Below are 24,458 nucleotides of genomic sequence, written 5' to 3' on the forward strand. Positions count from 1 at the left end.
CTTTACAGACTGCTTTACAGACTGCTTTACAGACAGGGTTCAGCAGGACCACTGCTTTACACTGCTTTACAGACTGCTTTAAACTGCTTTACACTGCTTTACAGACTGCTTTACAGACTGCTTTACAGACAGGGTTCAGCAGGACCACTGCTTTACACTGCTTTACAGACTGCTTTAAACTGCTTTACAGACTGCTTTACAGACTGCTTTACAGGCTGCTTTACAGGCTGCTTTACAGACTGCTTTACACTGCTTTGCAGACTGCTTTACAGACTGTTTTACACTCCATTGGCTGAGTGAATACGGTTACATTCAGGTTTATATTCGGGGCATTTAGTAGACGTTTTTACCCAAAATGATTCAGAATAAGTACATTTCTCAGAAGAAAGATAAACCACAATATATCGCTGTCGGTACAGTAAGGATGTTCATAGAACAAAGTGCCAAGCACTAACAATCACTAGGCTAACCCTAAGTACTATTCTTAAAGGGCTCATATTATAAATACAACACTTTTCCTGGGATTTGGGGTGTTGTTTCGGGTCTCTGATGCTCCAACACGCAAATATGTCTGTACATGATTTTTTGAGTGAGATATGCTTTTTTGAAAGTACCCCGACTATATTTACCAAACGTGCGAGTCAGTTTCGGAGCCTACTCGTAGGAAGCAGGCACATTTGAATATCATCACCCACTTCCCCAACCCCCTCCAATCAGAGCAGAGAGACGACTTTGTGGACCAGCGCTTGGTGGAGATGTTCGTGCATTTCAGAAGCAGCGATATTCCATACAAGATTGGACGTCTAATTGGTCAGTTTGCCATGTGACTGCCCGGCCGAAGCCCCCCGGGGGGGGCTCAGCGGCAGTCCGGCAGCTCAGCTCCCGGAGTGCATCCCCTCTCTCCTCCATGTGGCGGTTCAATCTGGTCCTTTCCCCCAACTCTTCTCCACCCTGGCCGAGATAACCCCCACAAGTCTTGACTTGTTGTGGAAGTACCAGAGACGTCAGACGCATTCTTTATGATTCATAATATATCGTCTGAGGCGCACATAGCTTTTGGCATTGATATTAGATATTATATTATCTAAATACCTACATTATATTATTATTATATAATATCTATGTAATATTTTACACAGATAAAGAGCTCCGGGAGTCGGCAAACGGCCACAATCCCTTCTCCTCCATGCTGTGGGTTCACTCTGACAGCTGATTGGTCAATGGGCAGCAGCCCATTGTGGGGAACCTTAGTTCAAACGTCGTAGAAAATCCCCAGTAACGGCCATACGTCTGAACGGTCTCTATCTAAACCCACTCACCCAGACCAGGAGGTTAAAGAACGACACCAGAACGTGGTCTCTAAACCACTCACCCAGACCAGGAGGTTAAAGAACGACACCAGAACGTGGTCTCTAAACCACTCACCCAGACCAGGAGGTTAAAGAACGACACCAGAACGTGGTCTCTAAACCCACTCACCCAGACCAGGAGGTTAAAGAACGACACCAGAACGTGGTCTCTAAACCACTCACCCAGACCAGGAGGTTAAAGAACGACACCAGAACGTGGTCTCTAAACCCACTCACCCAGACCAGGAGGTTAAAGAACGACACCAGAACGTGGTCTCTAAACCACTCACCCAGACCAGGAGGTTAAAGAACGACACCAGAACATGGTCTCTAAACCACTCACCCAGACCAGGAGGTTAAAGAACGACACCAGAACATGGTCTCTAAACCACTCACCCAGACCAGGAGGTTAAAGAACGACACCAGAACGTGGTCTCTAAACCACTCACCCAGACCAGGAGGTTAAAGAACGACACCAGAACGTGGTCTCTAAACCACTCACCCAGACCAGGAGGTTAAAGAACGACACCAGAACATGGTCTCTAAACCACTCACCCAGACCAGGAGGTTAAAGAACGACACCAGAACGTGGTCTCTAAACCACTCACCCAGACCAGGAGGTTAAAGAACGACACCAGAACGTGGTCTCTAAACCACTCACCCAGACCAGGAGTTTAAAGAACGACACCAGAACGTGGTCTCTAAACCACTCACCCAGACCAGGAGGTTAAAGAACGACACCAGAACGTGGTCTCTAAACCCACTCACCCAGACCAGGAGGTTAAACAGGGTATCTGCAGGTTTCAGCAAGTCAAATTTAAGACTTTTTAAGACCTTTTTAATACCACCTTGAATGAAATTTAAGACCTTAAACCCGCGATGGTGGGGGGGATCCCGCTGTATTACAACCCAAGCATAGCATGTGTGTCACTCAATGAGACTCATTCAAGTTTACTTTCTGTCTGTTTATTGAACATAAAGTGATACTCCAGGGCTCCAGACTAACTTTTTCCTTGGGTGCACTGGTGCGCCTAAATCTTTAATTTGGGTGCACCAGCACGTATTCATGGTGCACCCAAGTTGTAAGTTGTTGAGAGGGGGGTGACAGCGTCTGGGCCCCCGGGCAGCTGCACCGGTTGCACCGTCGATATTTACGCCACTGATTAATAATATTTTCACCATTAAATAAATGCCTTCAGTAAGACCTGGGGGGTATACCACGAACCTCGTTGAACATACCCAGGCTTTCTTGGGAAAACCTGGCTCGACAGAGCCGCAAATCGCAATCACAGTTAAATGGTACCACGACGCTCACTTTAGATTCAATTAGTTGAACCAGGTTTTCCGCTTTAGGTTCAATGCGCGCTCACATAAAAGGGGCGTTTCTCGCGTCATTTGACTCACCCTTATGCAAAATAAATCACGCAAAAGCGGTGTATTTCATCCAAGGCGAGCAATGTATTATTATGAACTCCTACAAGGAATTCAAAGTTCAAATCACAGCCAAGGGGAACACGGTTGCCCATAATATGGCTAGGGTGGCGTGCTGGCAAAAATAGCCGACCGTGTTAATTCGTAAGTGAAAAGATTCTGCATATTGCCTAAAAAATATTATGTATCATCCCTTTTACCCCCATATATGTGGGGCCCCATGAATTGCGAGCCCAAGTACCGGGAATGCACTCGATCTCCGACCCAATATCGGACGTGCACGTCAAGTTGCTTGCTTTTAGTGGCGTGGTTCAACGTCTCAAATATCAAAACAAAAGCCTTGTAGACGCTGCAGATTCGCTCGTTTCGGATGAAAGGCGCTGGTCCGAAGCGAGTTATATACGCCGTTTTGTCCCTTCCAGCAGTAAAGGTGCTCGCGATTTGAGAGTCAGGGAACATCAAACCGAAGAGATCTCCTATCCCCTCATTCGAGTTGTAGGACTGGTGCTTGACCACTGTGTTTAGAATCCACAACACCTCCGCTTTCAGTGTTGGTGTCGCACCAAATGCTACCCTCAGGTCAGTGCTAGCAGCGCGGACCGTCTGCGGCGGTGGCGCCGGGGCAGAGATGCAAAACGTAGAAATGGCTGGGGTCTGTGTGTGGCTCCTGGCAGAGGTTTTATGTTTTTGGCTCTGCATATGGCTGACGACAGCCTTAATCCCCATGGTGCCGAGCTTGAATGTAGGCTACTTTTGCACCGAATGCATCTGGCCTGTTCTGGGTTGGCAACGGACGCTAGCCAACCTCGGAAACGGACGTCTTCCAGCCAACTGACGTTGAACTTGCATTTACCCATTGTTGCAGACTAGCTAGCAAGCGCGCAGACATCCGTTTATATATGCAGCTAGCAAGAAAGTAGCCCCTCGTACATCTCCTTCCCGAAAAGTCCCGCGAGAAAAATAAAAAATTAAATAACCCTGCCCCGACAAATTTAAGACCTCCGAGTTATAAATTTAAGACCAGCATATGACATTTTTGACGAATTTAAGACTTTTTAAGGCCTTAAATTTAGAAAAATGAATTTAAGACTTTTTAAGACTTTTAAGACCTCCGCGGACACCCTGTTAAAGAACGACACCAGAACGTGGTCTCTAAACCACTCACCCAGACCAGGAGGTTAAAGAACGACACCAGAACGTGGTCTCTAAACCACTCACCCAGAACAGGAAGTTGAACGTGAACAGCAGATACTTCAGGAAGATGGTCCCACAAGTCCCGCCTTTCTCTTCGTTGGCTCCCATTCTGTTGAACAAAGAGGTTTACAAAGGGTTAGGACTGGATATAAATCAAGGTAAGTTCTTATATTGACCTAAAAAGTAGGTCAATACGACCTAAGGATTAGGTAAGTGGACTACATTTATATAGGGCATTTGTTACCATTCATTCACCCATTCATGCACCCCTTCATTCACCCATTCATGCACACTTTCACACACTGACGGCGGAGTCAGCCATGCAGGGCGACAGCCAGCTCGTCGGGAGCAGTCGGGGTGAGGGGCCTTGCTCAGGGACACCTCAAAAATAATAATAATAATGGATTGAATTCATATAGTGCTTTTCTAGACACTCAAAGACGCTTTACAGTGAAGGGGGGACTGGACCATCCCCGGCGAACATGTCCATCCCCGGCCCCTCCTAGGGTCACAAACCTTTCTGGTTACCAGCCACGACATGCTGTCGTAACTCTTACTCAAGAGTTACAACAGCATGTCGCGGCTGGTAACCGGAACTAGTGACTTTCGGGTTACCAGCCACGACATGCTGTCGTAACTCTTAGTGTTGTCAACATGAAGGCTCACAGCCTCCCTGTCTTGGTGATGCTGGACAACATGTCCATTGTTGTCCAGAAGTATTACAACAACGTGTCTTTGGTGTGCATTGATCACAAGGTAAGAAACCTGAATCCATCCCTAGAAAGGATTCTGATTCTCAACGCCGAAACAGAGCAGCTCTGTCAATTTGTGTGAATGCTTTGATAGTAGGATGATGATAACACACACACAAGGTTAGAGTTTATCGACAGACAGGCGACTCAGAATGTTAATCTAAATGTTCGGTCATATGGTTTTTCAGGTTCATTGTTGGCTACAGGAAAAGACTGCCCACCGTAGAAGAGTTAGAACGAGTCGAGTCCCAGTGAGTCAAAGCACCAGGCTTTTACATGTTTGTAGGTGAAATGAATGACACACTGAACAGGAACTTAGGGGGAACATAATCCTTTAATGTTGGTACATAACCCAAACCTTCAACTAAATCGGCTCCACTCTTAGCAGCTACGTCAAAACATTTAAAATGGAATTAAATCAAGACATATTTCAAGAAAGAATGTATATCTCACATTTAAATCAGGTAACCACCTGTAATTTGACACCGGCTTACTACACTCACGAGATCACCGTGGTGATTTCTAACCCACAATTTTCTTGTCTTACTTCCCAGTCGAGTCCAGACCTGCCTGGCTCCGAGCTCTGCTAGTCTAACCCAGCACCTCGTCTACCGGCTGGTTAGTGTGTGCCTGCCTGTCTGTCTGCCTGCCTGTCTGTCCGCCTGTCTGTCTGTCTGTCTGTCTGTCTGTCTGTCTGTCTGTCTGTCTGTCTGTCTGTCTGTCTGTCTGTGTGTCTGTCTGTCTGCCTGGCTGCCTGCCTGCCTGTCTGTCTGTCTGTCTGCCCCTCCGCTGGCCCGTCTGTCGGGGGTGGGTTGACCATATGTTGGGGGCCCTATAGCGGGCCCCTGTCAATGAAACTCAAACAACCTATTAATTGACACTCAGTCGTTAACCCCTCTGGCTACAAAACAAACAGCTGGGAGGAGAGAGCTACTCAGTAAACACTGAGTTACCCCTAAGACATCAACACTGAGTTACCCCTAACACATCAACACTGAGTTACCCCTAACACATCAACACTGAGTTACCCCTAAGATATCAACACTGAGTTACCCTTTAAGGTATAAACACTGAGTTACCCCTAAGATGTCAACACAGAGTTACCCCTAAGATATCAACACTGAGTTACCCCTTAAGGTATAAACACAGAGTTACCCCTAAGATATCAACACTGAGTTACCCCTAAGATATCAACACTGAGTTACCCCTTAAGGTATAAACACAGAGTTAATCACTAAGTACCCTTAGATTTAAACACTAAGTTAAACACAGTTACCCTGAGGTATAAACACGTATCTACTCTCAGTCTTAAACACTAAGTTACCCTGAGTTATTAACACTAAGTGAAGGAGGTATAAAAACACTAAGTTACTCTCAGTCTTAAACACTAAGATACCCTGAGGTATAAGCAGTCAGTAAATAAAATACTAAGTTACCCTGAGATATAAACAGTCAGTAAAGGCGGTATAAACACTAAGTTACCCTGAGATATGAACACATTTAGACCCCCCATAACTCAATTCACTGGCTTGGACATTTGATACGACTTAATAATTAGCATGCGTAATTGATCAACAATGTGGAAGAAGGGCTTACACTAGCCTACTCAGAAACCAATCCATACGAACCATAGGACCAGGAAACGCCCCAGGAGACCCCACAGGAGAACCATAGGAGAACAGGACCACACATCAGAACCCTTCACGAGAACCCCACACAGAGCCACAGGGGTTGGGCGAGTTAAAGTAACGTCCAGGCCAGCCCCCCTCCTCTAACGGGGGATTCTCCGGTGATGCTGAGCATGACCTCTGATTCGGTTCAAGAAACCGATGCAACGAAATCCCTGATTCGGATCGGAGGACAACTCGACTCTTAACGTAGTAGTTTTCACGAAGTTAGATCAGGCAGGAGAATTAAAGTACAGAGACACAAAGCCCGTGGTGACGTCAATAAACCGCAGCGCACCGGACCACCGCGAGTCGCGACCGCAAGTAAACCTTAACTAATTTCACCTAACCTATCTTAACCACTCACCTTAAGGTGTCCTGCTGAAGGTGATGATGTTAACTTCTCTCGCTCAGATGTATTTCATTCCCAGGTCGGCCGGACGGACGGACGTTCACATGGGAGTCCAGGCAGCGATCTGAGCTCGGAGCGGAGGGGGGCCACCAGTCCGGAAGTACTGCTGCAGTGGATCCGAACGGCCACTAGGTGGCGGCACCACCCTCTGCGCGCCAGGGCGGGGCTCACAGCCGGTTGGGCGGGGCTCACAGCTGGATGGGCGGTGCTCACAGCCAGAGGGGTGGAGCTTAGTGTTCCTGACTCCTCGGACGCCATCCTTCCGAGTTGCACGTTTGACGTCACTTCTGGTCTCGGAGCATTCATAGCGTTCCTGTTCGTCTTTGTGATTGTGGCATGATCTTCGACTTTCGACTCGGAAGTCTGGCGTTCGAGGATTCAGGAACCAACCAATATACAGGGATTTTAGGTGATTTTTTTGTTTGTTGTGATTATTGATACAGACATGACGTCATCCCCTTCATGTCTGTATCAATGTAAACACGAGCAGAGAGTCTGAGCTCGTGTTTACATGTCTGGCTGATTGGAAGTAGTGGATCAAGTTTCAGCTAAACTGACGGAGTTCAACCAGCAAACGTGTGCGTCAGCCAGGATGACATCAATATATATGTCCCCGTCCCCTGTGGGTGGGACCCGCATCTGACCCTGGTGTCATCAACAAGCGCCGTCGTCCTGGATGCTCCCCATTCTAATGGTTAGACTGTTCCTTCTCCTTTTCCTGGTTATCTATTATGTTTGGCACTGTCCACTCGCCATACCGATCGGATCGTCGTTCTCCGTCCTGGTTCCTGCCCGCTTTCGCCGCGGGGTCGATGTCCGGCGCGTTCAGCAGAACCCACGGAGCATGCGCAGTACGCATACAAGAGCGCACCAGTTAATTTACTCTTCCGCGCACACTGAGAGGACACACTGGGCTGCTGTACAGGTCTGAGAGGACCCAGTGGGCTGCTGTACAGGTGAGCTGAAACACATCTCAGCGTGCTTTATATCAGGACTATGGGTTATGAAGAAGACTTCTGCAGCAGAAGGATGAGGAAAGGTAAGAGATGAGGAGCGGAGAAGTCCTTCCGCGACCCGATGGTTTGAGTTGTTTCGATATGGATCTACAGGATGTGGATCGTTCTTCTTAAGCAATTGCATTTAAAGTCTACTGGTTTCTGTATAATACTGTTGAGAGGTAAATCCATTGCACTGCATGTGAGCTTTAAGTGCTAACGAAATCGTACAATAATATGCTAGTGGCTTTATTTAGGCTACATATGCGTTCTGATGCCAGATCGCCATGATTTGTATCTTTTTATGCTTTAATCTGTATACATATGTCTATTAAACATATGGACAAATCTTAATGAGTTTCGTTTTCACTAAGGTTTTTTGCTGCGTGTGTGAAACTACAATGTAGCGTTGTGTAACATGCGGTCTCTTGTATCGAACAGAGGGGTATATTGCATCAAAGTTGCTAACGAAAGTGGCGCTTAGTTGATTAAGCCCGGTTAGAACTAACGCCAACTTCCACTTGAGGCTAAAGCCGTTCCATCAACCCAGTTCAGCCGTGCCTTACTTACTCACCTGGGTGCACTCGCAATAGGCCATCTGGCCGTCGCCGTGGCCGTTTTAGCACCTAACCGTGCTCAAATCTGCCAGTGTGAGTGTGGCCAGTCTTGCCAGGCCGGTGTTTCAGTTCAAGTGGTGACCGGTTTAACTGGTGACTTTCAGCCGAATGCTTCGCTTGTTGTCGTGGCTACGCCAGATGTTGGAAATCGGGACCAGACACGTAGCTGTCCTTGCGATTGCCTCTTTGATTTGTTATTCAATAAAATGTCAAAAACATTACAATCTCATTCGTTTTCGGAGTGTAATTGGAAGAAACGTGTCAAGTAGAACCGTTTTAAGACGAAATAAATGGAAAATGAATGTTTAAAATATGATACACTACGGGATTCGATTTCACACCATTGTGGGGGAAAAAAATAACAATCTGCATTTCCATTCCATTGTGCCGTTGACCCACTGGGGAAACTGCCTCCGTAGTATAATAGAATACACAAATACTTATTGAAAACCCGAAAGGCAGCCAGATCAACTTGTGACCCTACTTTCCATGTAGTTATGACCATGCATCGGTCGCGTTTCTAAAAAATAAGACGCCTTTACATCCAGTTAATCCAAACCTAATGTTGTGTTGCCCTCCGCTCTTGAAGCGTGGTAAGGTTAGTTTTATATTGGACGTTGGATATTCGACACATTCGAAAAATCTATTTAGCACTGGTTTCGATGGAAGAATTTTGTCAAACCAACTTAGATATGTTAATACAAGGCCTACCTATGTAAAACAAAGCACCATTTGATTTTATAAAAAAAAATGTAATGTTAAAAAAGGCTATAAATCTATTTTGCGGCTTGACCTTTTGACCTACCCATATCAAAACACATCTGGTGTAATCAACTAACTGCCCCACACATAACACAAAGCTTATTTTCTCAAAACACCTACCCTTTGATTTTATACTATTATTTTAACATTAAAATTAAAATATTTATAAAATCAAAACGTGGGTTTTTGGAAAAACAAATCAAAGAGGCAATCGCAAGGACAGCTACGTGTCTGGTCCCGATTTCCAACATCTGGCGTAGCCACGACAACAAGCGAAGCATTCGGCTGAAAGTCACCAGTTAAACCGGTCACCACTTGAACTGAAACACCGGGGCAATTTGGCCACTTGGGAGAGGTGTGCTGCTACGGCACGGGCCGCTACGGTACTACAGATGCTAATGAGCCGACACGCGCACATGCACGGCTAGCCAACCTGAGCTGGATGACGTATAGTCCATGCGCCGACCACGGACATAATAAAGGCGACGAGCCTTCTTTCCCATTGAACGGTAAACCATCCAAATAAGCAACAGACTCAGCAAAGTGCGAACTGTGTTCTCTGTGTTGTTGTCCATTGTTGTTAGAACTCTGACTGGCGGCAGACTTTATTATGGTCCATGCAGCGGACGCTTGGTGATGACGTGTTACTTACGACGTGATGACGTATGTACAAGAGCCTACCGTGGCCAGGCCACAGTTGCGACGCCCAACGGCCACGGCCAGATGGCCTAGTGCGAGTGCAGGCCAGAGAACAATGGGGCCATTTGAGCACGGTTAGGTGTGAAAACGGCCAACGGCCACGGCCAGATGGCCTAGTGCGAGTGCACCCTAAGGTTAGTTCAAGCCAGGCTTACGTTATCATGGATTACCCGCGCTCACGAGATATGTAACCAGCCCAGAACCGTGAATGTCGAATCATGGATCAAATTTCCGAAAAGGACCGAGCGGGATATTTTCCAGCGGCGAACAGAAGCTGCTTGTGGAGGTCTATGAGGAGTACAAGCATATAATAACTTGAAAATGGAACACCGTATCCATTAATAAAAACAGGGAGGCCGCCTGGCAATAAAATTGCAGCCCTTTTGAATAAATAACTAGTATTAAGCGTAACATATTTAAATGTAATATTGACCATAGATTAGTAATAATCAGGGAGATAGTCTTGAGGTAACGTGTCGGACTTGCACCCGAGGTTCAATCCCCACCTTATTAGTAAATTAGGAAGGATTACTGGAGAAATCAAAACTTTTCACGCCATTTCTTTGAATATTCTAAATTGATTATAGTGAACCCTATAAGTGGTCTTGGCAGCCTGCCGAGGAACTCACCTGAAGTGAATTTATGTGGTGGCCATTTCCCATGTAGCAGTGTCTTTGTCATTGTGACAAAGGCTTAACATTAACTTCACCATGGGTTTTTTCAAGTTATATTTGGGTTCTAGGGATATTGTAAGACATATTTATTATATAAAAAGTCAATTGGTAGGCCTAATTTCTCTGATATAATGGAAATTACAAAAATAACTATCGTGCCCAGGACGCGAACTCGGGTCGCCCGTACAGCAGGCCGGATGCTAGAGCACTCGCCCAACGGGGCCTGCCCTTAAATCCGATCGACATGACACTATGGCGACGATTCAATGTTACGAAGGCGGAACCCATTGGTCCAAAGGGCCGTTTGTCCGACTTTTCGTGTTTACATGTCGTCGTCCCCCCCCCCCCCCCCCCCCCCCCCCCCCCCCCCCCCCCCATAGCGCACCCATGCTTCAATGGTGAGGTGAAAATTGCATGCAGGCCGGTATCTTTATGAAGATGATGAATCACCCTCATTCGCAAATCATGCATAAAAAAATAGCCACATTTTACACCTGATCCATGATTATGCAATACAAAAACAAAATGCAAATGCATGTGGAAAAAACAGCTTTTTGCCAATATTTTAGAGACCCAAAATTTCCCAAATCATGTTTTCAGGGGCGCTCATGTCTCATTAAGGGGGGCTGAGACCCCCCTGGACCCCCATAGTTCGCACCCTGGCTGACGGTTCAATATGCCGAATAGGCCTACATCCAAAGAGTTTTCTCTCGCTCTCGCTCTCTCGCTCGCTCTCGCTCTCGTCATTTTGCTCTCTCTCTCGTCATTTTGCTCTCTCTCTCTCTCGTCATTTTGCTCTCCCTCTCTCTCGTCATTTTGCTCTCTCTCTCTCTCGTCATTTTGCTCTCTCTCTCTCGTCATTTTGCTCTCTCTCTCTCTCGTCATTTTGCTCTCTCTCTCTCTCTCGTCATTTTGCTCTCCAATATTCATCGTGAACGTGATATGTAGGCCTAGGTTGTATTTTGGTGCTTAGTGTGAGAGAGAGAGGTATAAAACTCTTTATATGTAGGCCTATTAGGCATATTGAACCGTCGGCCTAATGCGCCTCTTGTTTGACTTATCGGACAAACGGCCCACTGGGACATTGGGTTCAGTTTTCGTAACAATTAACCGTCGGCATAGTGGCATGTCGATCTAATGGGAAATATTTTGGACCTTTGAGACGTTGGAACAATGAGGCGTCGGATTTACGGCATGGCACCCACCCAACTGCTGGTTCCCAATTTTGATAGAATACGTAATTTTGTCTAAAAATGTGTTTAGAAAATATCCCCGCTAGCAATCGATAGCGATTCATTTAGTTATTTCATTTGAATCATTTGATCTTGGACCCTTAGTGAAAATGCAGGCTGTTTGTACCTCATATATGTACATTGATGACAAAATCGCGAGGACTAGGCTTGGCGGAACCTTCTGATGGTACGGTTGTTTCCGACAGATGGGACTTCTCTGAAACACGGCTTGTGTAAGCCAGACAGTTAGCCTGGTACCGACCAGGTTCATTTGGTTGGATAAATTGCCGTGGTTACTTAGTGGAGATTCCCTTAATTCACGTTGATGGAATGCAAATCTAGCTTAAAGCAGCGAGGCTAAGCGCAATAAGCCCGGCTTTGCCTTTAGCTTGGTTGATGCCCCCCAGGTTGTGTATCATCCCGAGTTTGACCAACAGATCCCCTTTCTCTCCCTTCAGCTTCTGAAGATGAATGTTTCCCATAAAGAGGACGATGAAGCGGTCTACTTCCTGTCCTGATGGCGTTCCTCACAGCGAACCTCCTGAAGCGCCCAATGACTCGGAGGAGGTCCAGCTCCACCCCCCCCCTGTTCCCCCCCGAGCTCCCGACGCGAGCCTCTCCACGCACGGCATGACCCTGAGACGGCCCCTGCGCTGTGGCCTGCGCTCGGCCACCCAGGGGGCCGCCTCCCTGAAGCCCGGAGAGGGGAACGACCGGCCGCCGCCATCCCGGAGCGCCGGGAGAGGGGCCGCGAGCGGGCAGCCTCCTCGCCCCCGACCGGGCGCCAAGAGGAGGAAACCGTACGCCCGGAAGCTAAAGAGCCTGGACTCTGGCCCCGGGCCCCCGGCGGCCCCCGAGGGGGACCCTCCTTACGCCTCCCGACCGGTCCCTGAGGGTCTTTTAGACAGCCCCCTGAAAACGAGACTGGCCGAGGGGTCGCAGAGACACGGCAGCCCCGACTCCTCGCTGGACCCCTCCGTGGTGTCGCCACTCCGCCGCCTCAGACCGAAGGCCCCCCAGGCCAGCTCCTCCTTCACCCCCCCAGCCAAGGTTAAGGCTCACCCGTTTAAATCTGTTCATGTTGCCTCCCCGACCCAATAAGGGTGGTTCATCCCACCCTCACTGGAATCAGGATACGAATATGTTGGCTGCTTTTCACCCCACCCCCCTCTTACGTACTTATTGTGTGTTGTTCGTCCTGGCACTTAAACGCAGCACTTGTGTAGCATCTTACCCTAGCTGTCTCTGTTGTGTTCGGGGAATGGGTTAACCTAGTGATGGTTAGTGCTTGGCACTTGGTTCTATGAACCTCCTTACTGTACCCACAAAGATACATTGTTGTTTCTTTCTTCGGACCAATGTACTTATTGGAAGTCGCTTTGGATGGATCTGCTAACCGCCCTGAATGTAGATGTCTACATTGAATGTTTTGTGATGCATTAATGTTCTGTACTGACTGACACTAACAGGTGATCTCCAAGCGCTGTGCGTCCCAAACGACGTCCACGCCCAGAAAGGGCAGCTGCGGGACTCAACCCGGAAACTCTCCGCCCTCCAGCAGACCCAGTTCCCCGCTAGGTCAGACACCCGAGACCTCGGACGCATTCACACTCATTCTTATCGTCTCCTCGCGGTAACAGGCTGTTGGTGCACCGGACGCGTTCAATGGAGGAGTCGATTGAGTGTCTGCTAATTGCCCTAAATGTAAATGTGAATGATGTGATTTCAGACCAGCTGAGCCAAAATGAGTCCCAGCTCTCCTCAGACCTCTCCATAGAGTTCAGTTTACCCGAGGAGGAGCTGATCCTCCCCTTTGATGAGGAGGAAGAGGAGGAGGAAGAGCTGCCATGCTTCCCGATGCACTTTTCCAAACGTAAAGCGTCCCTTGATATCAGTGGTGGGCAGTAACTAGTTACAAGTAATGCGAATGAGTAAAAAAGTACATTTTTCGGATAACGAGTACATTTTCGTTCCTTTTTTAAGTCTGTAATTTTACTCTTACTCAAGTAAATATTTGATTTAGAATTCTACTCTTTACTCAATTACATACTCCATTGTGACTTCATTAAAATTAGTATTTTGATAATGACGTTATCGTCGTTGACTGTAATGCAAGCGTACACGTCAGCGACGCGCCCTCCCTAGGTTGCAACATTGTTGCGCTTCCACAGCCGAGGAGTCGAGTCGACCGTTACGTTGGGACGCCTCGTTTGAGAAGGGGGGGTTCCAGTCTGCGTGAACGGGAACCCCCACCACACGAGAACGCCCATTTGTGTCTGCAGTGGGATGATGTTTCTCGTGCCCACTGCACCCGTCAGTCAAAGGACTGGGAAGGCGTGGCTGACGGATGGGGGAGGTTTCCAGGGTCGTCAGAGCCCGAGTAGTGTCACAGGGCTTACATTTGCATACGTGATCTGATTGGATGACAGATCCGTCACTGCCGAAAAAGTTGAAAAATGTTCAACGTTTTGACGGAGCCTTCAGCGCACGGATCCACAATGCATTGCGCGTCCGTCCCCATTCAAAGTCAATGGGGATCAGTCAACGGACGGAGGCAGTGGGCACGAGGCACTGTATTCTGCAGACCACTCAGGAACTTGTTCGTCATTGTTGTGTCTGGCTCTGAGTGTGCGTGCATGCTATGCGTAGGCTGGATCTCAACCACGTCAAGACATTTCTTATTGGCCAATCAGCTAACCAAGCCAGTCTCGTTGGTGTTTAATTGGTTGTGTTCCTACAAAGCTCTTGCCTTTTGTCACATGCAGAGCTTAGAGTAATTTTTTTTTTTTATTATTAAATTACATTTTTTTTGTTGTACATATTTTTGCAGGCCTATGTATGTTTAATGAACAATACACCCAATGAAGCAACTTGTGAAGAAATGTTTTAAGAGTGGATCTCTCTCTCTCCCTCACTCGCTCACGCATTCAAAAACGTTATGTCTTTTTCACTGATCCAAGCACTCCAATACAAAAATGTAAAGTAATTTGAGTAACTTTATAACAAAGTACTTTTTTACTCTTGCTCAAGTAGGTTTTCAAATTGGAATATTTACATTTACTCAAGTCGATTTTGAAGGAAGTAATTTTGCTTTTACTTGAGTATAGATTCTCAGTATTCTACCCACCACTGTTTGATATTGATATCAGTCCTGTAGTTCAGTGGTGACGTGTATATTCAGATTGTTCTTCACATCACAGAGCCTGAGAGCATCAAGGAGGGCGCCTTCGTCTGGTGCAAGTTCAGATTGTTTCCCTTCTGGCCGGCCGTGGTGAGTGCTGCTGATGTCCAGCATGGTCGACCCTAGTATGTAACATTACATTAAGTAAGCTGTGTGCTAAACACTTCTAATGTGTCATTCAGGTGAAGAGTGTCAGACCTAAATTGAAAAAGGCCAGCATCCTTTGGATCGATCAGCCGACCATTGACACGAAGAGGAAGGGGTGAGTGATTCAACGCTCTGATTGGATGCGGCTCAGCAGGTTAGAGCTTGCTGTAGCTGTGTGTCGTGGTTCCACCTATTACTGTTCCATTCCCAAGCCGCTAAAGTTATAGAGCTGTAGCCTAGGGCTGGGCGTTATATCGATATTTTAAATATATCGATTTTTTTTCAAACGATATATGGAATGAGACGCTATCGTCAACATCGATAGTTTAATTTGCATTGAAAGTACAGCATATTTTATCCAAATAACAGCAGTTTCGAACCGCGACTGCCGCCTGCTATTTCGTAACTCTGCTTATCTCTCTCCCGCTCCGCCTCCGGCTCACACACACACGGCCCGGCCCCCCTTCTACTCACGGCACTTTTTTAAATCACCTACGGCGCAAATCATGGAGTCCGCCGGCAAACGCGGCGCAGAGGAGCTTGTATGTAAGCAGAAGACCAATGGCTCCTTAGTTATTATTAGGAAATTATTTGGGTACAAGGTGTCTGACGAATGACAGAATCAGGTTTTTGTTGAGAGTGCTTCAAATCTGTCGCAACTAAAGGGTAGAGTGTGACCAACCTCTTCCATCACTGGCAGCAGCACAACCTGCTCAAAAATGCGTGCAGCGACCCAAAATCTAAAGCTGTCGCGACACTCATTCGAAATGAGAGCACAGCGACGCCACCGATGTAGAATGACGAGTTGGAGCGCGGCGACGGCAACTATGTTATTGCGTCAACAAATATTGATATTTATCTTACATCGATATTCTGCTTGAAGATATCGAGATATGACTTTTGGTCCATATCGCCCAGCCCTACTGTAGACTCAAGCTCTGATCTGACCCTCTTCGCTAAGTCTTAGTTTACAGGCAGTGACAGCATATGAAAGGGGTTCACGCTGTAGTGCGTCTCAGTGTGCGCCGGCTTTGGGCTGCTGGTTCTCATCAAAGCAAACGGTATTCTAACTGTCCGGATATAAATATGCTAGTCTGGTGGGCACTGTGCAATGCAAACCTACGTGCACCGTCGTATTGTGTGTATTAATGTGCGGCACTTATCTTGTGTTAAAGGTTCTCTGTGTCTTTGAGGAACCTCAAACCCTTAGACTGCGAGGACGCCAATCAGCTGGTGGTGAGAACGACATCAGCGTCCCGACTCTTGAGTGTGTCTCTGTGATCCACACGTTAATACTAACACACCTTCTGGGTTATGTTGTAGAGCGCAGCCAAGGCCAACTACGCTGCCATCATCGACTGGGCCTTTGAGATGATCAATGACTACGTGCTCCGTATTGGTAAGCAGAAAGTACATGCATGTTCCACCTAAAGATGATTAAACCGACTGCAATGCACATTTGAATGCTGATAGTCTGGTCGCTGAGGGGGTAATATCTCTCCATTTGAAACGAGCAATGTTTCATGTTTGACAGTTGATTGGCATTTGATTGACAGCTCTGTAAGCAGTTCTCCCTTTCCTCCCGCAGCCTGCTGCTCCTTCACCGGCTCCTTCATCCAATACTCGTCACATTGTATGAGTATGTTCAACTCAGATTTACTTCATATCCGCGGGGGCGGGGGGATTACTTGGCAGTACATTTTCAAATTCCAAAACTTCGGATCCATTCCCGTTCCTCTTCTCACGCGTGTTTGCTCGTCTCCAAGGTTACCCGGTGAGGAGGAAGTACCCCAAGGACCACGTGGAGAGGCTGGATCTGCCCAGCCAGCCAGAGCTGGAGGAGGGGGAGCCCCACAGCGGGGGGGAGGAGAGCGTCTCGGAGGCCCCGGAGGAGGAGGGGCCGGGCGCCAAGAGGCTCCTCCCCGACCGCACCGTCGCCGCCCACAACCGCGCCAACGAGAAGCTGGTGGCCTTCATCGTGTCCCAGAGGCTCGCCGACAGGCACCTGCTGGTGAGGAGACGCTGCCCCGGACCAGGTCCTGGTCTCATGAGACTGCCCTGGACCAGGTCCTGGTCTCATGAGGCCGGACCAGGTCCTGGTCCTGGTCTCATGAGACTGCTCAGGACCTGGTCCGGCCTCAGGAGACTGCTCAGGACCTGGTCCGGCCTCATGAGACTGCTCAGGACCAGGTCCTGGTCTCATGAGACTGCTCAGGACCTGGTCCGGCCTCATGAGACTGCTCAGGACCTGGTCCTGGTCTCATGAGACTGCTCAGGACCTGGTCCGGCCTCATGAGGCCGGACCAGGTCCTGAGCAGTCTCATGAGGCCGGACCAGGTCCTGGTCTCACGAGACTGCTCAGGACCAGGTCCTGGTCTCATGAGACTGCTCAGGACCTGGTCCGGCCTCATGAGACTGCTCAGGACCAGGTCCGGCCTCATGAGGCCGGACCAGGTCCTGGTCTCATGAGGCCGGACCAGGTCCTGGTCTCATGAGGCCGGACCAGGTCCTGGTCTCACGAGGCCGGACCAGGTCCAGGTCCTGGATCTGGGTCTCATGAGTCCTGGGTCCTGGGTCTCATGAGGCCGGACCAGGTCCAGGTCCTGGGTCTCATGAGACTGCCCTGGACCAGGTCCTGGGTCTCATGAGGCCTTTACACTGCCGAGCCGGTTCGGTCGTGGCTTGGCACGCCCGGCAATTTCCCTGTCTTGCCTGTAAAACCGAGGAGGTGAAATCCCCGCCGTCCCGGAGCCGGCTGTCTTGGTTCGCTGGAGAAGGCGGGGCTACGCCTATCATTTGCATACAACGAATGTTATAATTTTTTATGACTCTAGAGATTTGCATGCAAGAATGAGTTCACATCTGAGTGTAGGCTAAAAGCGATTAACTATTTCCAAGTGCAAAAACGATCACATATTATTTTATTTTGCTGACCACTTGTCGAATGGCTTTGCCATTTCTAACAAATGAATCGAACAATTGCTATTCAATCGTACCTACAGCACATTTCTTTAAGTCAAACAGAATTATAACGGGAACACAGCAGAAATATAACCAAGCTGATGTGTTCTCATTTAGCCGGAGCGTGTGTTGAACACTCAGCGTTCAGATCCATAACGGGAGTCCAACACGATGTTGTACGTCATCACACTTAAACAGTACTTGGCATGGTGTAGCATCGTACCCTAGCTATCTGTGTTGTGTGTGGGGAATGGGTTAAGCTAGTGATGGTTAGTGCTTGGCACTTGGTTCTCTGAACATCCTTACGGTCCAGACAGAGATGTATTGTTGTTCCTCTTCTTCTGTCTAATATACTTCTTGTACCTGCTTGAGGCTCTTGGTGAAGCGTGGGCTGAACGTCGGTCCTTCTGTCCAGGCGGTGGTCCGCGGGCAGCAGGCCTCCCGCTGGCTCTGCTCGTTCCTGGAGGTGCGGCGGCGGCTGCAGGTGAAGCCCTACCTGGAGGACGACCGGCAGCTGGACCAGGTGTACCTGTACCTGAAGGAGCTGTTCCACCGCGTCACTGACCAAGCCCCCTGCCTGGCCAACGTCAAGTTCATGGACGACGTGCGCTTCGTGCTGGACGTGTTGCTGCCTGAGGTTCGTCTGCTCACACCAAGGCCTGGGGGGAATCTGTATCATTCACAGATCAATAAACGGATCAGCCATGTGATTGCATTAATTCCTATGATAAAAAACGTAGACCGTTTGGTCATATCTCTGGAGCAGTTTATAATTCCCGATGTGACTTCAACGCACCATGCACCGCTGTCCTAGCTAGCTTCCTGTCCTGCTCATGTATTGTCATAATGAGAACCTGGATCTCGCTGTCTCATTAACACAATGCAATGTCATCCATCTTTTATAGTCCTATGTACAATTTCTGAAGAGTAGTGGAAAACAGTTTATTTTGCATGATATGATCACAATGGCTATTATAAAGAAGACTCAAAAACAGGAACAATAAAATCGAATGATGCAGGCGTCTATAAATAGGTGACAAATGTCCAGCGTTATCATCTGTCAGTTAAGCCAAAAAATTTATCTTATACTCTTTTCGTTTCCCTTTTCACATCTCCGGCACCAAACTCACAGCATCTTTAAACCCGCGCTAACTTTTCTACTGCAGCTATTTACTCGATAAAATTAGATCAGAACTATTACGTCTCATATTGATATGCCGATCCATGATAAATCCATCATGGGAATCTTTCTCTGTCCACTCTCTTGCCTATTGTCACTCCCAGTACGTATTGTGTGAGCGTGTGCTATAATATCCTTTCATCATTCAGGCCATCATCTCGGCCATCGCTGGCGTCGATAACATTTCACTGACTAAGGCTGAGGAGAAGTATCTAAACGGAAGATGTATTAGTGAGAGGTAAGTCCTGAGATCGGCTGGCCTTTGGAGACCTGCGCAATCTGGATTAAAAGTAAAAAATTCATCTTTTCCTCTTTTTCAGAGAGAGAGAAGAGTTTGAGTTGACGATTGGCCGGATGAGATGAGCTCTGCGTCCTACTCTTTAGTTTTGGTCGTCCAACGTTTGACAGTCCGGCTCTTTTTTTTTTAACGGCCAATTTTTTCATTTCATCAAAACGATCAAATTGAAACTAATTGTGTGTTTGTGTGTGTGTCTGTGCATGCATACATGTTAAAGTAACTCATGGCCTATGGATGTTCTATGAGAGTGCCTGGTTATTTATGGTCATCATAGAATAAACAAATTTATTCTAAACATTTCTCTTTAGTTTTGTTTGCTTTTGTTTAACAACATTTATATTGTTAAGTCGTGAAACATGGCCTTCCTCATTTCCGCTGCCAAGAACAACAGAAGAGAAACAGAAGAGTATAATCTGTTGTATATAAACCTGGAGCCTCTGGATCAGACGTCTCTGCTGACCTTCAGCCCAGGGTCAGAGGTCACGGGCCAACCCGCCCATGTGGCTCTGATGACTCCTACCGTGACCACACCTCCTTGGCTCCTCCTCAAAGCGCTGCTCTGATTGGATGTGTCCTGTCGGCTCCTCCCCCTCCCCGGCGTGGGAACCATAAGCCAAACATTAAGACATCTTTATTAAACATCCATGGTTGATAAGGACGCTATTATTCACAAAGGTTTTGACGAGTGCTACTTTGAGATAAACGGTTAGTATAATATTTTTTTTACCGTTGTGAAACACTAAACAATGTTGACAGTGTGGTCAGGAATGTGCTTATGGTAATTCAGATTCAAAAATCGTATGACAACAACGGGGATGTGTGGACACTTTGAGAAAGATAGATAGTATGAGTGTAGTTTGGAGGTTATTTAACACATATCTACATTACTACTATATATGCAGCTCACCGGGTTATAACATAATCATAACAATACATAATAATGCAAAGTGAATGCTGCCGACTGTTGAAACATTAGAAACGTCCATTGGTACATGGTTAATCCAGTGTCTTCGGCATTATCACTGAATTAAAACAAATGTCATCCAGTTGTTTGTCACACAGCTGGAGCGTTTACTATGTCATCGGTGAAGTTTGAGAGCTTCGGAGTGAAGACGGCGACGGAGGACGAAGAGGAGGAACAAGAGGCCCTTGTCAAACTCAGGACATTTCAGAGGGGCCGGCCCACGCTACTGGGAGTAAGGGCTCACACACACACACAGACATACAGATACACACAGACCCACACAGATACACACACAGATCCACACATACAGACACACACACATGTCGTCGCGGCACGTGGTTGTGGTGACATTGTTTACTGCTGTTGTCTTCTGGCAGGCGGTTCAGATCGTGATCGGGGTCATCGTGATGGTGAAGGTGGGGGCCATGTTCTTCATCGACGTGCACTTCCAGATCTACTCTACCTCGTACTGGGGCTTCCTCTTTGTGAGTCAAAGCAGACGTCTTCATGGACGCAAACAAAGATTTCTCTCAATAAGCACTTTGAAGAACAATCTGAATTATTTCATATTCAGCTGTGTCATTTCTTACTCAGATGTCCATTATCTCGATCTTATTTAGACTTCGGACCGACTGCTCAAATGAAGCGATGGATCAATCAAATTAATTAAACTACCGTAAACCACCACCGTTTAAAGAAAATCCATTTTATTCAATGAGCAGAACATTCAATTAATCAGAAATAAAGTCTGCACATTGTTTATGTGGTAAATGACTACTGTAGCTGGAAACGGCAGATTTTTTGCAACAGCCCATTTCCAGCAACCATCACTCCTGGGGTCTCATTGTACAAAAGGCTAATTGATTATTAGTAATCCCTTGCGTAACTATGTTAGCACAGCTGAAAACTGTTGAATAAAAGTGTGAGGATTCATTGAAAACATGAAATTGTCTGGATGACCTCAAACTTTTGAACCGTTGTGTATACTTATATATTTTTAATATAAATTGAATATCTAGAAACATGACATTAACGTAGAGATTTAGACGGAGATCCTAACCTTGCTTCCTTATGTAGTTCATCACGGCTGGCTCCATGGCCATCTCCACCAACAGGAAGCTGAGCATTGCCAAGGTGAGCCCTCCTCCCCAGGCCTCTTAAGCTGTGCTCCCCCCGGGTGTACTCAGAGTGTTCCTCTGTCCAGATGAAGGGCACGCTGTGGACCAACGGGCTGGCTGCGCTGGTGGCGGCCGGTGGGGCCGGGCTTCACTTCTACGTAGGATTCACGTACCCTTCCTGTCACACCAACGACGTCTGCTTCTATCTGGTGAGACCTCTGGTCCTGTTCTGCTCATTTAATGTGTCTCGTATACGGAAAGGATACACAGTATGTAGTCGTAGACTGAAGGGGCCCTGGTCTGTCTGTCTGTCTGTCTGTCTGTCTGTCTGTCTGTCTGTCTGTCTGTCTGCAGGGCCTCGGTGAGATGGTCCTGGTTGGTCTGTCTGTCTGTCTGTCCTCAGTGAGATGGCGGTGGTGGGTCTCTGTCTGTTTGACTGTCTGTCTGTGTGCCTGTCTGTCTGTCTGCAGGGCCTCAGTGAGATGGCCCTGGTTGGTCTGTCTGTCTGTCTGTCCTCAGTGAGATGGCGCTGGTGGGTCTCTGTCTGTCTGACTGTCTGTCTGTGTGCCTGTCTGTCTGTCTGCAGGGCCTCAGTGAGATGGCTCTGGTGGGTCTTCATGGGCTGGAGCTCGTGGTGGCTCTCCTGGTCGTGTTCTTCGCTCACAGAGCCCTGAGCTCCTCACCTTGAGAGGTTAGCAGAGCTCCCTTGTGATGTCACCCACAGAAGGGCATTTCATTGGTCGAAAATGCAAGGACAGAAAGAGGGGCGGGGCTGGGAAGGCTGTCAGTCTGGAACCTTTTCTTTCCTTGACTATTCTATACAGGCCTTTTCTAAAGGATCATTGTTAATGAATAGATACAGATTGGAATCTGGTCTTATATAATTCAGAAGTATCCCTCCTTGTTTACTCCTACTATGCTTTCATCTAAGTTGCATTGTCTTTTGTGGTTTTATTAGCAACCAAATGAAAACAAGAAATGAAACAAAGTAAGAAGAACCAACATATGCCCTCTTCTGTGTTTCTACTCGATGCTCTACTATTAAAGGGACAGTAAGGCCAAGCGTGTGTCTGTTGGATTTTAAACATGCTTCTCTGTCTTAAATGATCCTCAACATTGTGATCTCTGCCATTGGGTCATTGTTTATTTTGAGAGCAAACGTGTAAAGAGCTCTGATTCAGCCCGTCCATCCCGTGTTGCTCTCTGCACACAACTCGAGTTGTGTTTTCATCGCCTTGTCCAACATCCCTCCCGGAGCTCTCTGATGCTCTTTTAACTTGAGCTGAAACAGGGGCTTCACTCCGAGTGTAGAGCTGCTGTAAGATGGAAGAGCTGTAAAGACGGGGAGGCAGAGTGGAAAGGAGCAGAAGAGAGTAAGATATAGAACATAGACGACCCACTGTCCCCTTCCCCCCTGCCCCCCCCTGACGCTGCCCCTCCAAAGGAATGAACTCGTGCACCAGAGCTGGAGCTCAGCTACGATAGGTGATTGACAGGCAATGTGGATTTCCCCGGACCAATCAGGGAAGAGATGCCTTGATTCGTCAGAAATTAGCCAAATATTCTCACCAAGGATTTCAGTCCCATAAAGCTTGGTTATGGATGGCTGTGGCATGTCTAACAAAACACTCAAATTATAGTTCAGAGCTTACCGACAGCACATGTTGTGCCACATAAAACTATGTATTTTAGAGTAAGAACAACAAAATACATGATGAAAGGTAGCACTAATATAGTGCAACCCTTTATAGCTTTCATGAAATTCTGGTATATATTAATCTTATATTATTATTATTATTATATTTTATTGTAAATCCTTTTTATTTCTAGGGACGACGGATGAGCAACTTCCAGCCCAAGATTTCAAACAAGAAGCACTAATTTGTTTACATTTCGTAAGTTTTGAGAATGCTAAGACTCTGACACACACAGGTAACATTTTTTACAGACATGATATAGTCTGTCTCTCATCAGTGTTCATATCGTTGAGGTATTTTAAAAGATATGTACTGTGTCTAAGACTATTTAACTTCCTATCTATCTATTTTTTATAAATACTTTCAAAATAAGTGTGTGTGTTTTTTCACAGGGTTCTATTTATCTGTCAAAATAATTGTTATTTGTATTTAATTCATCCGATATTAACATTTATTTTATATAATCACAAAACTATAATATTGAGTTGGTGACAATATTTTAGCCTGAAATATATATATACAGTATCTCTTGTACATTTGACCATTTTCATTGCATTAATTTTACACTTTGCATTATTTGTATAGTTATCCCTAATAAAAAAAATATGCCCTGGTTTATTTTATTATTTTCTGCTAATAAGACATAAATCCTTGGTGCAGTTGATCATCGATATACTACGTTTACCGCTGCAGTCTCTGCTCGATGCTGTACTCCTGTTCTTATCCATCTCCCTGGTGTTGGCTGCAGTTCTGAAAACGATGTTCTTCTTTAAAAGAAGGCAACACAAATACAGGAAGACCCCCCACCACTGAAAAATCTGCTCAAGAGGTCTCCTCTGCAGGAGAGCCAAGAGAGGACCCTGAAGAAAGAGAAATACTCCTAACCCTAGCCTAACCCTGACCCTTACCTCAAACTAACCCTCATCTAACCCTTTCTTATTTAGGAAGACCACACGTAGGATGACGTGTCAACCAGTTCATATTGCAATGTGTAAAATAATTTGTTACGCAATTGTGTGATAAATATTGGCAATTTTGGATTATGCAATGGAGGAAGAGGCAGGAATTTAAGCCTCCACCATCTGTGGATCTCATGTAAACTGAACTCTGCGGGTAACATCGAGGTTT

General features: G+C 46.8%; 3 protein-coding genes across 5 annotated transcripts in view; 2 read left to right on the forward strand and 1 right to left on the reverse strand.

Moving 5' to 3' along the window:
* LOC115559191 (CD151 antigen) overlaps positions 1 to 7,012 on the reverse strand; it is an 18,129-nt gene extending 11,117 nt beyond the window's left edge. The window contains exons 1-2 of the mRNA XM_030377958.1: positions 6,761 to 7,012; positions 3,999 to 4,083 (exon numbers count right to left, since the gene is read on the reverse strand). Of these exons, the coding sequence (XP_030233818.1) occupies positions 3,999 to 4,082 (84 nt within the window). The 5' untranslated portion in view covers position 4,083; positions 6,761 to 7,012. The remainder of the gene's footprint in view (positions 1 to 3,998; positions 4,084 to 6,760) is intronic.
* Positions 7,013 to 7,464: 452 nt separating this feature from the next.
* On the forward strand, positions 7,465 to 19,850 carry LOC115559176 (PWWP domain-containing DNA repair factor 3A). 2 transcript variants are annotated; one of them, XM_030377920.1, is made up of 13 exons: positions 7,465 to 7,761; positions 12,243 to 12,834; positions 13,254 to 13,362; positions 13,514 to 13,657; positions 14,985 to 15,055; positions 15,148 to 15,227; positions 16,288 to 16,348; positions 16,436 to 16,511; positions 16,701 to 16,751; positions 16,879 to 17,123; positions 18,489 to 18,710; positions 19,403 to 19,491; positions 19,574 to 19,850. In XM_030377920.1, the coding sequence occupies exons 2-13, from the start codon at positions 12,256 to 12,258 to the stop codon at positions 19,614 to 19,616; spliced, it is 1,770 nt and encodes a 589-aa protein (XP_030233780.1). In that variant the 5' UTR covers positions 7,465 to 7,761; positions 12,243 to 12,255; the 3' UTR covers positions 19,617 to 19,850. The 2 variants fall into 2 exon arrangements, with proteins under 2 accessions (XP_030233780.1, XP_030233779.1); XM_030377919.1 differs by having other exon boundaries at positions 7,638 to 7,844.
* Positions 19,851 to 20,002: 152 nt separating this feature from the next.
* Positions 20,003 to 23,943, forward strand: LOC115559197 (membrane-spanning 4-domains subfamily A member 3). 2 transcript variants are annotated; one of them, XM_030377966.1, is made up of 7 exons: positions 20,003 to 20,256; positions 20,599 to 20,747; positions 20,893 to 21,000; positions 21,593 to 21,649; positions 21,720 to 21,842; positions 22,220 to 22,324; positions 23,464 to 23,943. In XM_030377966.1, the coding sequence occupies exons 1-6, from the start codon at positions 20,196 to 20,198 to the stop codon at positions 22,319 to 22,321; spliced, it is 600 nt and encodes a 199-aa protein (XP_030233826.1). In that variant the 5' UTR covers positions 20,003 to 20,195; the 3' UTR covers positions 22,322 to 22,324; positions 23,464 to 23,943. The 2 variants fall into 2 exon arrangements, with proteins under 2 accessions (XP_030233826.1, XP_030233827.1); XM_030377967.1 differs by lacking the exon at positions 22,220 to 22,324.
* The last annotated feature ends 515 nt before the right edge of the window (positions 23,944 to 24,458 follow it).

Source organism: Gadus morhua, chromosome 14 (assembly GCF_902167405.1).
Source record: "Gadus morhua chromosome 14, gadMor3.0, whole genome shotgun sequence".
Taxonomy (NCBI): Eukaryota; Metazoa; Chordata; class Actinopteri; order Gadiformes; family Gadidae; genus Gadus; species Gadus morhua.

What these genes read in the sequence shown, in the direction of transcription:
- LOC115559176 (XM_030377920.1), top strand. Translation starts at nt 12,256, where the DNA reads ATGTTTCCCATAAAGAGGACGATGAAGCGGTCTACTTCCTGTCCTGAT. An exon ending in TTCCCTTCTGGCCGGCCGTG is followed by an intron (nt 15,056 to 15,147) that starts GTGAGTGCTGCT and finishes TGTGTCATTCAG; the next exon opens with GTGAAGAGTGTCAGACCTAA. An exon ending in TGGACGTGTTGCTGCCTGAG is followed by an intron (nt 18,711 to 19,402) that starts GTTCGTCTGCTC and finishes TTCATCATTCAG; the next exon opens with GCCATCATCTCGGCCATCGC.
- LOC115559197 (XM_030377966.1), top strand. Translation starts at nt 20,196, where the DNA reads ATGGTTGATAAGGACGCTATTATTCACAAAGGTTTTGACGAGTGCTAC. An exon ending in CGTACTGGGGCTTCCTCTTT is followed by an intron (nt 21,001 to 21,592) that starts GTGAGTCAAAGC and finishes TTCCTTATGTAG; the next exon opens with TTCATCACGGCTGGCTCCAT. An exon ending in GGAAGCTGAGCATTGCCAAG is followed by an intron (nt 21,650 to 21,719) that starts GTGAGCCCTCCT and finishes TCCTCTGTCCAG; the next exon opens with ATGAAGGGCACGCTGTGGAC.